Here is a 14,846-nt window from a genome sequence, read left to right as displayed (position 1 = left end):
CAACTCTAAATGGCTTAGCACAGTGAAAACGGCAGGTATCTGCTCTCTGCATAAGGATAAATGACCAATAAGCTCTTTTGGTGCTTCCCTGCCTTTTTTCTTGCATACAGTCTAAAGAATATTTCTAATCTTTGACCTCAATCAGATCCCAGCTTCTCTTACCACTCTCTTTCTACCTCCCCTGCCATCATTAAAGCAGCAATTATCTGACTCTTGAACTAGACTTGTGTCTAGTTCAGTGCAGTGCAGCCAACATGTTCAGAAAACGTCTGTCTTTAGCACGAACAAAAGCATGATTTCTGGATAATCGAGCTCAAGATGCCCCATTGCTATTTAGAGACATTATTGTAGCAAACATGAGCCAAATACAAATTCAGAGCAAAAACGAACACAAAGTTTATAACCCAGGGTGCTACCCTGCTGAGCACTTAAGTGCGAACAAACACACACACAGACATTCATTCACAAAAGCACTCCAGTGGAAGTGGAATCTAGATATGCAGTAGAGCCAATACACACAATAGTACACACACTCAGATACAAACAGGTAAAACAGAGGAATTGACACTTTGTCCTGAGTGGCTACCGGAATAAGTACTGACTAGCTAAGTAGTGAATACCTAACAGGTAGTTAGACATTCAGTGGAAACTACTCAGGATTTTGTGGACTTTGCTGTGAAGTGTGACCTGTGTGATTACTTTTAAACAACACTCAATCAGTTTATGTAATTTATCTTCAGCTCCCATTCACTCCCTTCTACACATAAAGCCATAAAGCGTCTGCTTAGCAGCAGTACTGACCTTCCATCGCATACTTCATATCCTGGGCGAAGAGGCTCCACGTGATCTCTGCGCTGATCTTGCCCACACTCAGCTCCTGTGGAAACCTGGTGGATTTGAAATGGATTCCAATCAAAGTCATTTCCCTATAATGACATGCTCGACTGGGCGGCCTGATGGTCTTGGCCCAGCCTGAATCTCTAACAAACGATTTAACAGATGTGCAAGAAGACATGGTTGGTGAATCTCATAATCTAATAATCCCCCGTCATTGCCAAACCTGGTTAAACTGGGGCGGAATGGAGATGCATAAAGATGAGCATAGATGCTTAAAGATGAGAAAAAATGCAGGAGGAAATGACATAGCAAAGAGTGAGAGAGTGAGGATGGGGGTGGCAGCCTGTTTGGCAAGTAATCTGCTATTTTGAATCCTTATAGATTTCAAGTCAAAGCTTGAATGTGAGAGGTCAGAACTTTAGACAGTGATGGGAGGACATTTATAGATGACGGGGCCTTGGCTTCAGAAAGGTCAGTTTATCTGGAAATGTTTTATTTCTGCTGGCGACCGCCCTTCTTTCCATCAACAAACACATTTGTCTGACAATTTCCATTGAAACAGTACTCATTTCCTCAGCATGCACACACACACACACACACACACACACACTTCAGCACATCCTTGGAGCAAAGGAACAAACACTGAGACTAGAAGGTGGATTTGTGCTCCCACTGGCAACTGGAAAAAAAAAGAAAACAAGGAACCCGGAAATAATCGCTCCCTCTTTCATCTCTATCACACTCAGAATCTTTCTCTCAAAGTCAGTTATTCTGCAGTCTCTTTGCGCCCACATGGTGTACTGCAGGCAAGGTACACAAAGAAAACTCTTCATGGCAATAATGAGTATAACATCTACAGCTGCTGTGCATGCCTGTAGATGGTTTACAGTTTACTTCTATGAGGTGAAATGAATGATGTTATGTGGTTTACAATCCACATGATGAGTATTTGTGGAAGTAATCTCTTAAGCTTCTTATCCTTTACACTTTTAAAAACAACTGTGGCATCCAATTTCATATTTCCAATCATAAAATACATTCTGTGGATCAGTCTTTTGGCTAAAAACATTTCTAGGCTGAATTCCCACGTAAATATTCTCAGCACAAAGCAGCATGCTAACATTTATTTTTTCCTCAGGCTGCAACCCCCAGTGTTTACCACCAAGTACAACTGTGAGTTCATCATGAAAAAGTTGCTGTCACTCTGGAACTTGACCAGGGAAATGTGGAGGAAATGGGCATGAATATTGCAAATCTATCATTACACAGTGTAGAAGAGAAAGCTCAGGGCATAAACAGACCCTTAATAAGCATCGTAAATCAGCAAGAGGAAGGAGAAGGAGAGGATATATATGGGTGAGAAAGAAAGGAAAAAAATATGCTTAATCTTATTTCTTCTAGGGCGAGCTCCACTACATTTTCTTCAGGTTGAGTAATTTGTTTGATTTTATTAACCAAATCATCTGAAATACTAATACAAATACTAACGACTCGCACCTCCCTCAACACCAGCACCCCTATCCATTTTATCTACAATCTCTCATCTGTTATATATTCAACAGCACTGTACTCCTCTTTTATCCCTACTCTGGCTCACCATACAATCAAAGCAGTGTTTAGTGCTGGCTTCTATTTTGACTAGATATGTAATCAGCACAAGCCTTATTAAAGACCCCAATAAGTACTTATTAGCTGAATATCTTTTTAAAATCTTTTTACATTTTCAAGCACTTTCTGAAACCTGCACAAATAATAATGTCAAGTGAACCATACAGCATGTACTGAAAGACCAGCCTCTCTTGGCACATTATGTCTGTTCAGTACTGTCATTTATGCCAGTAAATTCAAATGGAGAATACACCAGTGAATACTGAAAACACTGCATACAAATATTGCAATATTCAACAATACATGTGTAATGAGAGTACCTGCTTATCACAGAAGCTGGCATAGTAACCAGTTAAGTACACTCTGAAGATGTGTTTGATCAAAGTGCTTGGTAAAAAGCATGCATGTTAGAAACAAGAAGTACATACTGGTTAATGACTGGGGTGTAAGCAGTCCGGTCCTCATCAATCACAGACACCATAAGAGTGATGAGTTTTGGCCAGAAGTCCAGGTTCTTTATCGATGGACCCTGCTCTTCCCGAGGAATGTCCTGCTTCCGGCTCTATGGAGAGTGAGGGTGAAGAGGGTGAAAATTTGCATAGGATTACAAAAAGGAAGCCAAACAACGATGATTGTTATATTTGTTTTACTAGGCTATTCAAGGCATCAATATATTCTGTATTCCATGTTCTAATATCGTCTATCGGCATTTTGCAATATTATTATACTCGCAGTCTAATTAAACTGAACAAGAAGTAAGGGACGGAAAGTTACATAAGAAGTATTATTGCAGATGTTCACTGTGTAAGGACAATAAAACGCAACAACTGAAGAAAGGCATGAGACATGTAACCATACAGTTACAGAAAGAGAAAGCAGTTACAGTGAGCTGCTGTACGGCGAGCCACAGGCTCTGCACCTCCACCTTCACAGCAAGGTAACTACTATTGGTGTGACCTGCTGTTGTGTGGGAAACTATGCACATCTTGTACAACATAAAATCTGAATATGGTTGCTCATAGCATAACGGACAAAGGCATTATATCGACTGACCTCTGTACAACAATGTGAATTTGTTTTGCTGCACTGGAAATAGATAAGAGTTGCTATTCTTCTGCTGTATCCCTGACAAAGTAGCTGCTCAATAAGTGTTTGCTGCCCACACAATTCTGGGGCCTGCAGTATAAAACCACACGTGCATTTGTAATGACAGGTGTCACCAAATCAACCAGGACTAAACTGTTAAGGATATTTAGAAGCATTATCAGCTTGCAGTAATGTGTGTACAGTATGTAGATGTGGTTGTGCATCGAAGTGTTGCGCAGGACTCTCTGTAGCTGTCCCGGGGTGAAAGGCATTGAATCTAAAACTGACTGCCATCTGTTCACCCCACACTGAGTGCAACCACACCTATCTCCAGTCAGCAAGTAGCTGTAACAGTTTTTTACTCTGCCATGAACACAACACAGAAAATATGGAGCTGAGTGCACATACGGGAACACACTCACTAGCATATATGTATCATACACAGGCACAATTACAAACATACCCATGCTTATGCATTCTGACGATGACAGATATAATCTATGACTTGGACAGTGGGGGCATACCCTCCCAAGAGAATGCGCAGTCATTCTCGCACAGTGTGTGATCGATGAATATGAAAAGGAAACATGTTCAAGTCAGTTATTAATTAATTCGGGTTGAATTATTTAACAACCCTAAGCATATTGACTTTGCAGTACACAGAAATGTTGTAGTGAGAATTGGTCAAAACCAGCATGAGTCCATTTATCATCAATACAGTCCCTAGAATCCAATCAGCTCCTACAATAATCAACTTGTACTTCTTGTTTCAAATATCTGGTGCATACCAGGCTTATAATGCTGTTGCATGTCACCCAATGTGGTTCCTTAGCTAAGGGAGCTACAGAATTTAATCTAACGGGAACAAGAAACACAGATGATTCAATCATATCAACCCTGGGTTCACTACTCTCATCATTTGGGTCTGGGGCTGCAAAAGTTAAGTCTATCATCTTGTTCACCGTGATCATGAAAACAGATTACTACTCCTTCCATGGGAAGTTCCATCCCAGACATATAATTAATCAAAGGCTCATGAATTTCTAATTTGTAAATTCACTTATGCTTGCTATGTTTGTAGGAAGACATTACACATGCACTGGTTTCCAATCTAGAGACAACAGGGAGTTTTATATGTTCTATGTGTAACAGGTTCTTAACCCAAAGACTGTGTTGGGGCTTGCAGGTGAAATTGGGTGCACTTCAACCTGGATTCTAATGTACTCAGAAGAGGAAATCATGTACACTATGTGCTATTAGAATTGGAGAAGAATGGCTAAGAAGTAAAACGGCATTAGTCAGTGGAATAATAAATTAAGTCATGCAATACCAAATTAGCTTGGTCCATTTATCTTGAAATTCTGAATAATGAGAGGTTAACAAGTGATACAAATTAAAAGAAAAAGAGCACTTTATGAGTTAATAAGAATTAGGCCTGCAAATGTGGCCCCTAACTCATAGTTTTCGATATTACAATAGTGATGCTTACTTTAAAGAGAGAGGTATGAGCTGATATGAGAAGCATGGACCGTCAGGGGGACATATGCTACTACGTGCAGTAAGGTACATTTCTGTTCAAAAATAATGAAACAAATATTGCTGCAGGAGGTGAGTCAACTATGCAAAACCTATCTGCGCGTGAGTCTTTGAGTGTGTATGTGCATGCATGCATAGCCGTATGCATGAATGAAGGACAATGAAGGTTGTGTCATCCCTACGAAATTGGATGCAGTATGCTAATGAGCATTAGCACACAACTGGCTCCTCATCAATTCTCACAATGTGACAGAAATTATAGTTTCTGATCGAAGGATGTTCTTGAGAATGTGATCAAATTTCCAAGACAAAGAGAAAGAAAGAAAGGTGGAACTGAAGCTTTAGCAATGTATTTTAAGGCTCAGTGAAAATAGGTTATGTGTATATATTGTCTGTATTCAAAGACATACATTCTGAAAACAAACAGTTAAATCGACCCTTTTCTGTCCAGAGCAGAAGAGCTGACCTCCCTCTTCAGTCAGTCAGACTTCTTCCAATAATCGGTCTATTTGTGCATTAATATTTTAGTAATGCATAAGAATGTGAATGAAGAGAATGTGTGCATATATGTATATTTAAACATATATGCATGTAAATGTGACCAGGCATTTTTGATCTATGCACCATCAACAGCCACTCCACATTCCTTTGAGGTTTGTACGCTCAAAGGAATGCACGCTCAACTTTTTCATAACAGGATGGGGGAATATACAATGCTTTACTTTGTTTTTTCATGGCAATTAAAGGAACAGACATCCATTTGCTTTTCCCACTGGAATAGAGATTAAATCAAAACCAGAAAACATCTTAATTAAACCTCTTGATTCAGGTGTATCAGCCAACGATAGACCTTTATCAATCCTTCCTTTTCTCTGTAAGAAACACAGCTGATTGGTATCAGCTGTGTATTTGAGAGTTTTCAGTCAGGATTTTTAATGACACCATAGCACAGAGACAGCACTGGTGAAAGTTACAAATTACCTCCTTGTGGCATCAGACAGAGGACTCTATACTTGTCTTATTAGATCTGAGTACTGCATTTGTCACCATTGACCATCACATCCTATTACAGACACTGAAACACTTAATTGGCATAAATGGAGCACCATTAAGATGGTTAAAGTCCTATTTATCAGCTCTATTTCAATTCACATGTTAACAATGAGTCCTCACTGCACACAAAAGTTAGACACAGAGTTTCACAAGGTTCAGTACTTGGGCCAATATTATGGTGTATGCTCCCTCTGGGTAATATTATCAGGAAACACTTTTGCTTTTTTTTAACTTTTATGCAGACGATACCCAATTAAACTTATCGAAAAAGTCACATGAAACCAATCAGTTCACTAGTTTTGACAAGTTCAAAGCATGCAACGCCATGCTACCCTTGTTATGATGTGATGGCCTGATAGTGGAAAGATAGGCCAGGAGCCAGGAAGCATTAGGTCAGAGTAGGGCTCTTCTATAATGATAACCCAATAATCTCCTTGTGAGTTTCTGAGTTGCTGAACTTTCCTACAGTGAAAATCATAAACGGTACGCACTTGGTTTTCACTAATTAACGCATCTGTTTAATATCAAGCTTCATTTGGTATTTGGGCCTACTGCGGGAGTTTCATATGCTGCTGCATTTACGTCTTGGTTCAATCAATTCATTCACTTTTTCACTCATTCATGGTTTACTGTATCGCTTTGCTTTTCTTCATTTGATCATTCTTTCATTCATTACGCCTACTTCCTAGCTGTATTTATTCATTGATTCATCTATATGTTTAGTGGATAATGTGTGTCTATTAGTTATTAGCTGTGTAATAAATATTTCATTTTATAAAGAGCATGGTCTGTGTAAGCTGGAAAACTTGTGTTGCTCAGCACATTTTAAAAGGCATGTTAATATCAACGCATTTAGAATATAACATTGTCTGCAGGTGCCTGCTCCTAGATGACCAATATAATAATATATGGGTTATATTATGCTCTAGCAAGCATAGGCAATGACAATGTTTTTGTAGAGACACAGTAAGGGCAGATAATATGAGTGTATATATATAACAATGAAAACAAAAAACTAATTGTTCACGGGTGCTGGTTTAATCTCTATTCCAAGTGCCAATTTTAGGAACAAGGGAAGAGCACATGGATATCCAGGCTTTTTGATTCTCACAACAAACAAAACGGAAAAATAAAATAAAGCATTGTATATTCGAAAACAGCTTTAAACGGAGGGTACATGAACTCTTCACAAAAGATGAGCAAGAAGAACAAAATGCAGTTGTTTCTCCTTTTGCCCTTTTCCATGATTCTTTTGTCCTCTGTCCATTTCCCCTTCTTCTTGCTTTTCAAAACCCTGCCTTTCCTGACATGTCTTAAGAAACTGTAAATCTAGATTCCCCCTGCCCCTCTTCCCCCTAGCTATTTTAATCCCTGGCAGAAGCAGAGAGATTTGTTATTGTGTTATGCAAGATGCCTCACTGTGGCTGGCATATTACACTGCCTGTCTGGCCACCATGTCAGCTCTTGTGTAGCAAGACCACTGTTACTAAGTAGAGAATCAGGGGTCTGTAATGTGTTGTACCCTCTATGTCAATGACTCCCTTGTGTGTGTGAACATAATTTAAAGTCACAGCGAGATTTGTTTTGGGTGAAACTGCCATTGAGAAAAATTGATGGAGATGTGAAAACGGTGGTGGACAAAGATGGAATTAGCTTAATTAACTCTCCAGTTTGGTAATTGGTTTACACCCCTCAGGCTGTTTAAACAAAGAAAGCTAATTATTTTACTTTTCAATCAATCGATCAATCGATCAATCGATCAATCGATCAATCTTTATTTATATATCGTCAACCATAACGACGTTATCGGTGTTTCCTAAGATGAGTGATAACCACATGGAATCTTTCTTCAAAACAAGAAGCCAACACCCTCAGAGCAGTTTCTCTCCCCATTCTTCTTCTCTAAAAGAAATTCAAAGTCTGCCTGATTTCAGGCAATCAATTGGGTCAAGAAAGTGACTGACTGACCAACAGGCCAATCATCAACATGCTGCTATGTGCAGCTGGAGGTGATTCAGATTTTGAGAGGCACACACCAGGTCTGACATGACACTCTGACACAATGTGACTCTAACACTATCCACATCTTAGATCCTGATAACCTTCATTCATCTTCTTGACACGAATGAATCCACGCACAGCTATAGTGAGGAATACAGAGATTGATACATTTGGCAGTTATTTACTGAAGTGTGTGACATATGAGCTGTGGTAAGCTGTTTACCTGGTCGAGGAGTTGGTTATACAGTTCATGACAGTTATCAAAAATGTATTTATACGTGGAGTCCAGACACGCTTTCACGCAATCCTTCACCACCATACTGGCTCTTGGTGGACTCTGTAGCTCTTGTACCTGCACACACACAAATACACACAATAAAAATGTATGCTTTCAGGGTTAGGTCTTCTCCAAGGTCTCAAGTAATTCAAAAACTGTTCATGATTTTAGGAACCCAAACCAACAAGAGTCTTAAATGCATTTCAAATGTACAATAACAGCCATCAGTGGAGTGATGACGTAGTGATATCATATCATGCTTGAAATATTAATCTCAAGATATCTCTTCCCTTCTTACATCTATTATGTATATCATGATTGACATGTGGCCAGACTGGCGTTTAGGTGTGTGTGTGTGCAGCAGCATTGTATATGTGCAGGAAAGCTCAGCATGGCACAGAGTGAAAGCTTTGATAACCTAAAGTGACAGTTTTCATTCCTTCCTGCTGCCATCTTAGCTGTGTCTCAGTGCTTCAGTGCTACACTCCCATTTCCGCCAAAAGAGAACTGAACGGATCCAAGCTTTTCATATAGAGGAAGAAACATCGGGACAAACTGGGGAAGGGAAGGGAAGGTAGAGGAAACAAGACAGAGCTAGAAGCATCGTAAACATAGAGGCTTACTGTAGTATTCTGTTCAACACACTACTAAAACACAAGCGGGTTTTCAAGAATTATGAGTTTGAATTGATTTCACCTAACTTAAATGTACTCAGTCAAGTCACAGCACTTCTGCGGTGGTTATGAGAGGTCATAAATGACATTTCAGACATCTACAAAGGTTAGTTAGTGTTGTGCTCCATCATCATGTATTGCAATGTGTATATTTCTTTCAACTGCTCTTAAAATGAGTGCCATGCTCACACACACATACTGTACGAGCTCAAGCTCAGCTACCTTCATCCTGAAGAAGGTGATGCTGGTCAGCAGATCAACTGTTGACTTCAGATCTTGAAGTCGCTCTGGGTTTCCTGCAGGGAAATTATCCTAGAGGAAGAGAGAGAGACAAAAACAACATGAGGAGACAGGACGTCTTTTTGAAAGCAGCCTTTTAACGTGGCACACCCCCACCCACCACATCACATCGCTTAGGCTAAAACACTGAAATTGATTGAAGAGCAACGCCCAGCAATCATAACAAAATGATTATCTGTCTAATCGTTTAGTGGACAAGGGAGGTCTCTGCTGATGAAAACCTCTATTTCGGGGCCATGAAGTCATCAGGCAGTGCAGAGCACCATGACGGGGAGCATATAAAGCCCTGACAGCCCTGAGGAAAGGCATCACTGCCCCATACATTGTCCTACTTCTCTCAGGGCCTGTTTTCTATCCCTCCACGATATAGTCAATGCATATGCATAACAGAGATCCAGGAAATGGAGCAAAATCTACACAGCAGCCTGTGGCTTGACAGCACAAGGTCTGTCTGAGATCAAAGCAGATCAGCAGAGCAAAACCCGTCTGACATCTTTTGGACGTGAGCAGCATTGAGGTTTTCACTGGGTTGATCAATGATTCAAGATGCAGTTTTCAAAAGAGAAGCAAAAAACACAAAACAGACGATACGACCCGGGCGCTGGTCTCGAAATCTAAACTAACAGATTAGAAAAAGGCAAGGATGGCCTGTTAAGGTTTGACAGATAGTCAGTTGTCCATTGAGAGTTTACAGTATATTTCTCTAGAGTCATGATGCACTGTATTTTAGAGGTGAAAGTGTAGCCCCCAATACAGATAAATTAAACAGCCTCCAGGCAAACAAGCTTGACACACATCCTGCACAAGCAAATGTAGAGTGTTCTACTATATTTGGCTGCTGATGAGAGCAAGAAAAAGAAAACCAGTTGTGAGCCATTTGTATCACTGACTTTTGTATCAACAATATAGACGTTCTTTAGTATTTGTTGTTAATTATTTATCATTTGCTTCTAATAGAAAGATTGTGTTCAGTTTAGATTTTAAAATGTAATTCAAGAAGCTCAAGCATCCTGTCTCATCCAGTTCCCAGCTGACACCCTCCCCCCATATAAATTCTTCCGTTCAGTAAAGAAAAGAACGTTCATGTAGCTACAGTACGGCCACCAGTCTCATTCACAGCCCAGCCCAAATGGCATCAGTCGCGACCCCTTCTCTCTCTGCTGACAGTGAAATTTCTCTTACAATAATCTCACATCTATGTAGCCTTCAGACTCACATGAAACCATCAGTCTTTCTGAAACATGGATTCTATAGCTTCCACTGCGACCTTGAATGCTGCCATCTATATAAACCCTGAAATCACTGTGCTGGAGCTGTTGTAATAATAGTTCAAAATGTGTTTTATCTGCTTATTTTAGTTGTGGGACTTGCGGCTTTTACAGAGTGAAACCAATTAAGATTGTGGCGTGAAGACATTTTGAAAAAAAAAAGATAACTAATCCACTGAGGCTCTTGTATTCCTTAAGTAATGGCAAACTAATGACATTAAATGATTTATTCAAATTGCAATAAAATGTTATATCATATTCTACACATTTAAATGAAGAAAATGCTCCAAACTGTAACATTTTAAATCTGTTAATCAGTGGATTTTCTGTCATCAAAAGGTAATCTAGCTGTGTATCTGCAGTGATTGAAATCAAGTCGAGTCAAGTGCTTATTGACACTCATGGACAATTATGGTTGCTGCAAGGGGTGTAGATGGTTCCTCACAAATACCAAGTTTCTAAATGTGAAATGTTTTGATCTCAGCTACCAATCTAATTTGATATTTGAAAGCCTGTTTGATTGTAGATGGCAAGGGTGCACAGAAAGGCAATCATGATCGACTACATGTGTGTAGAGCATCTGAGTGGGATTTATCACAATTATAATCACAACTCTAAATAACTTAAGTAAAGCATTACTTACAAAACACAAGAAACTTGGAATTTTAATTCAGCTTCTCACTGTTGCTGACCAACATACAAAATGGATTAATACAGTGCCTTACTTCACAACTGCAAATGTTCACACACATTCACAGATTTCTTTTTCTCTAAAGAAAAACTGCTCTCAACATCTCAACATTCAGTCTTTCTAAAAACAGTGACACTGCCATAGAATAGAATGTCGTCTACTTTAAACAGCAATAATGTCTGAATACACAAAGACCAGAAGTGAGAAACTCCAATTTCATCAGCAGAAAAAAAAAAGAAAAAGAAGCAAAAAGAAACAGATTTATTTCCCAGAAGCAGTCTAGCATACTAAAAAAGCACAGCATCCATCTCAAAGCCAGAAGTAGAGACAACATCAGCAATGCCTTCCAAAGATGACAGAAAGTCCATTATGAGATGGGATGAAGAGTGAGTGATGCTGATGAGCTTATACTTCTATGTCTTTCTGCTAGTCTACAATGAATATTATGTTGGCCCAGAGCCTACACTGAGTGTAAAACTCCAAAGCAGTGACTGCTTATCACCGGCATTTAAATAAAGTTAAAATACCTTGTTAAATATATATACTGTATATATATATATAACTATATATTTTAGATGCTTTGTTATAAAGGGCATCTCCGAAGTAGCACACTGTTGTTGGACCCACCAGAAATGGTGAGGATTACATGTTTCTTTGTCTTTTGAACAAAGAGCTCCTTCTCTGAACTCAGTTTCCCAGAGTCCTTTAATTTCACATATATGTGCTAAACGCACCCCTGGACCAAGCTTTCAAGCCACCATTGGTAAATGTGTGGCACATGACCCTACAAGCTCTCCCAGTCCCACCTCAGATCTGTTCCCCCTGGGCTCTAGTGGAGCCCAGCTCAAAGCTTGCACTTCCTCTCGCCTGGGCCCCTGAGGGTCCAGTTCCAGGCCTGCAGCTTTCTCTACGAGCTCCAGGCTCAGTGTGGTCTGTACCAGACCAGACCACCTTTTCATGGCAGCGACACGAAGCCCTGCCTGAACCAAGTTTCTCAGCGTCAGCAGGTATGACATGGCTTGGCCCTTTGTCTTCCTCTGACTGACACACCAGGGCGCCTGGCAGCCATTTTATAGGGAGTCCTAGGTTAGCTAGGTACATTTAGCTAGATGTTTGACTTGTGTGTTCGAGCCTCAAAATGGGTTGTAGGTGGACAGCGAGTCGGCTCTTGCGCGCGCCTCCCTCCACTCAGAGCCTACATGGACGACATCACTATCCTGACCACCACCATCCCATGCACCAGGAGGTTGCTCAGAAAACTGGAGGAGAACATCAGCTGGGCCCGTATGAAGATCAAACCATCTAAGTCACGCAGCATCTCAGTGGTGAAGGGAGTGCTTGCTGACCTGAAATTCTTCATCGGAGACAACCCAATCCCAACAGTATCTGAACAGCCTGTCAAAAGCCTCGGAAGGTGCTACGATGCAAGCCTGAAGGATAGAGATCAGGTGAAACAACTGCGCAAGGACATCAGCGCTGGCCTACAGTTCATTGACAACACCCAACTACCTGGGAAGCTAAAGATCTGGTGCCTCCAATTTGGGCTCCTACCCCAGGTGTTGTGGCCTCTTGCAGTCTATGAGGTCCCCATCTCGACAGTAGGGAAGCTGGAAAGAGGAGTCACAGCATTCATCAAAAAGTGGCTCGGACTTCCACGATGCCTCACCACCATAGGCCTCTACGGAGATGGTGTCCTCAAATTGCCCCTCACCAGTCTCACGGAGGAGTTCAAGTGCACTAAAACACGACTCCAGATGACACTGAACGAATCCCAAGACATAGTGGTGAGGAACAACGCACCAACCTTGGCTACTGGACGCAAATGGACACCAGCAACAGCAGTGGAGGAGGCAACATCAGCGCTCAGACATGCTGACATCGTGGGGAATGTTCAGCACGGAAGAGGAGGCCTTGGTCTAACAACCAGCCGCCCAGCTTGGAGTAAGGCCACTGCACCAGCACGGAGGAAGATGGTGGTGGAGGAAGTACGCCGTCAGGAGGAGTCTGCAAGGTGGGCCAAGGCGGTCTCCCTTGGCAAACAGGCACAGTGGACACGGTGGGACAGTGTGGAGAGGAGGAGGTTCAGCTGGAGGGATGTGTGGGCCATGGAAGCACGAAGTTTGAGCTTTACCATCAGAGCTACTTACGACGTCCTTCCAACACCAACCAATTGCCATCAGTGGTTTGGTGATGATCCAGGCTGTACCCTTTGCTCCAGACCAGCCTCTCTCCGGCACATACTAACAGGGTGTAAGACCAGTCTCACCCAAGGGCGGTACACTTGGCGCCACAACCAAGCTCTAAAGAGCCTTGCAGCCACCCTGGAGGACAAGCGAACTTCCATCAACTCCCTACCACCTCCAGTATCCAACCCCCTAAGGAGAACTGCCTTTGTCGGTGAAGGGGCTAAAGCAACCAGGAGCAGCTCCACACCATCGGAGAGAGGTCAGCTGTGCTTAGCACGTGACTGGAAACTGCTCGCGGATATTGGCAAACAACTGGTGTTTCCTCCAGAGATCACCACCACCACCTTAAGACCTGATCTGGTGCTCTGGTCCCCTTCCCTAAAAAAGGTCTATATAATCGAGCTCACCGTACCCTGGGAGGATTTCGTGGATGAGGCATATGAGCGAAAACACCTGCGCTATGCTGAGCTAGCTGCTGAAGCACAACATCACGGCTGGAACACGGAAGTCCGCCCAGTGGAGGTTGGATGCAGAGGATTTGTGGCAACATCTACCACCAAACTGCTGAGAGACCTGGGAATCAGGGGCCAGAGCCTGCGCACAGCCATCAAAACTGCATCAGAGGCAGCAGAGAGAAGCAGCCAGTGGCTCTGGATGAAGAGGAAGGACCCCTGCTGGGCCCTCAAGTAATAAATCAGGAGGTATGCGGTCAGCTTAGGCTTGACTCAGGGAACAGGACGACCCTGTTTTGCATAGTCCCATGAGATGTCTGCCATTTAACAACAAGGTGACTCTCATGACTAATTGGGCATGGGACGCAGGCTCAGGACTGATCGCCCTGCAGCCGGCCGCCTCTGGTGAGGGTGTATAGTGTGAAAGGCCGAAACACCCTAGGATCTGGAGGAGCACTACTGATGATGCGTCCCAAAATTCAAACTACCCCTTCAGTCTTCTTATACAGGTCAACCAACTACCGATGAACTTTGTACGTGCTTGCACAAAGGATAACAACACCTTGTGTTTTGGAATCTGCAGCTGCACTTCTGCTCCCTCTTTGCTGATTCAAGCACTCTGTTTTATAAAAGCAAACTCAATCTCCCCCCCAAATGTCATCATGGGGAAATCCATAGGGTGAACGAGCAGAGCGGCCCGATCTGAATCTTATTACTGTCCAACAGTGGCAGGCCGGCTATGTGGGACAGCTTAAGAAAGTGAGAGAATGAACTGTGTGTGTGTGTGTGTGTGTGTGTGTGTGTGTGTGTGAGAGCCACTGGTCTGTGGCAACCTTGATGAGAGCAGCAGGGCAGTGCTGGCAGGTGAAGCCAATGA

The 14,846-nt window shown here is 42.0% G+C and overlaps 1 protein-coding gene across 1 annotated transcript in view; it reads right to left on the bottom strand.

Annotated features, from left to right (window-relative positions):
* The window catches only part of LOC139224533 (protein unc-13 homolog C), an 85,922-nt gene that overhangs the window by 32,010 nt on the left and 39,066 nt on the right, over positions 1-14,846 (bottom strand). The window contains exons 15-18 of the mRNA XM_070856008.1: positions 9,295-9,384; positions 8,345-8,473; positions 2,874-3,007; positions 802-887 (exon numbers count right to left, since the gene is read on the bottom strand). Coding sequence (XP_070712109.1) covers positions 802-887; positions 2,874-3,007; positions 8,345-8,473; positions 9,295-9,384 — 439 coding nt within the window. The remainder of the gene's footprint in view (positions 1-801; positions 888-2,873; positions 3,008-8,344; positions 8,474-9,294; positions 9,385-14,846) is intronic.

This window comes from Pempheris klunzingeri, chromosome 1, assembly GCF_042242105.1.
Source record: "Pempheris klunzingeri isolate RE-2024b chromosome 1, fPemKlu1.hap1, whole genome shotgun sequence".
Taxonomy (NCBI): Eukaryota; Metazoa; Chordata; class Actinopteri; order Acropomatiformes; family Pempheridae; genus Pempheris; species Pempheris klunzingeri.
The sequence above is the reverse complement of the archived record's forward strand: the minus strand, read 5'-3'. Positions and strand labels throughout refer to the sequence as shown.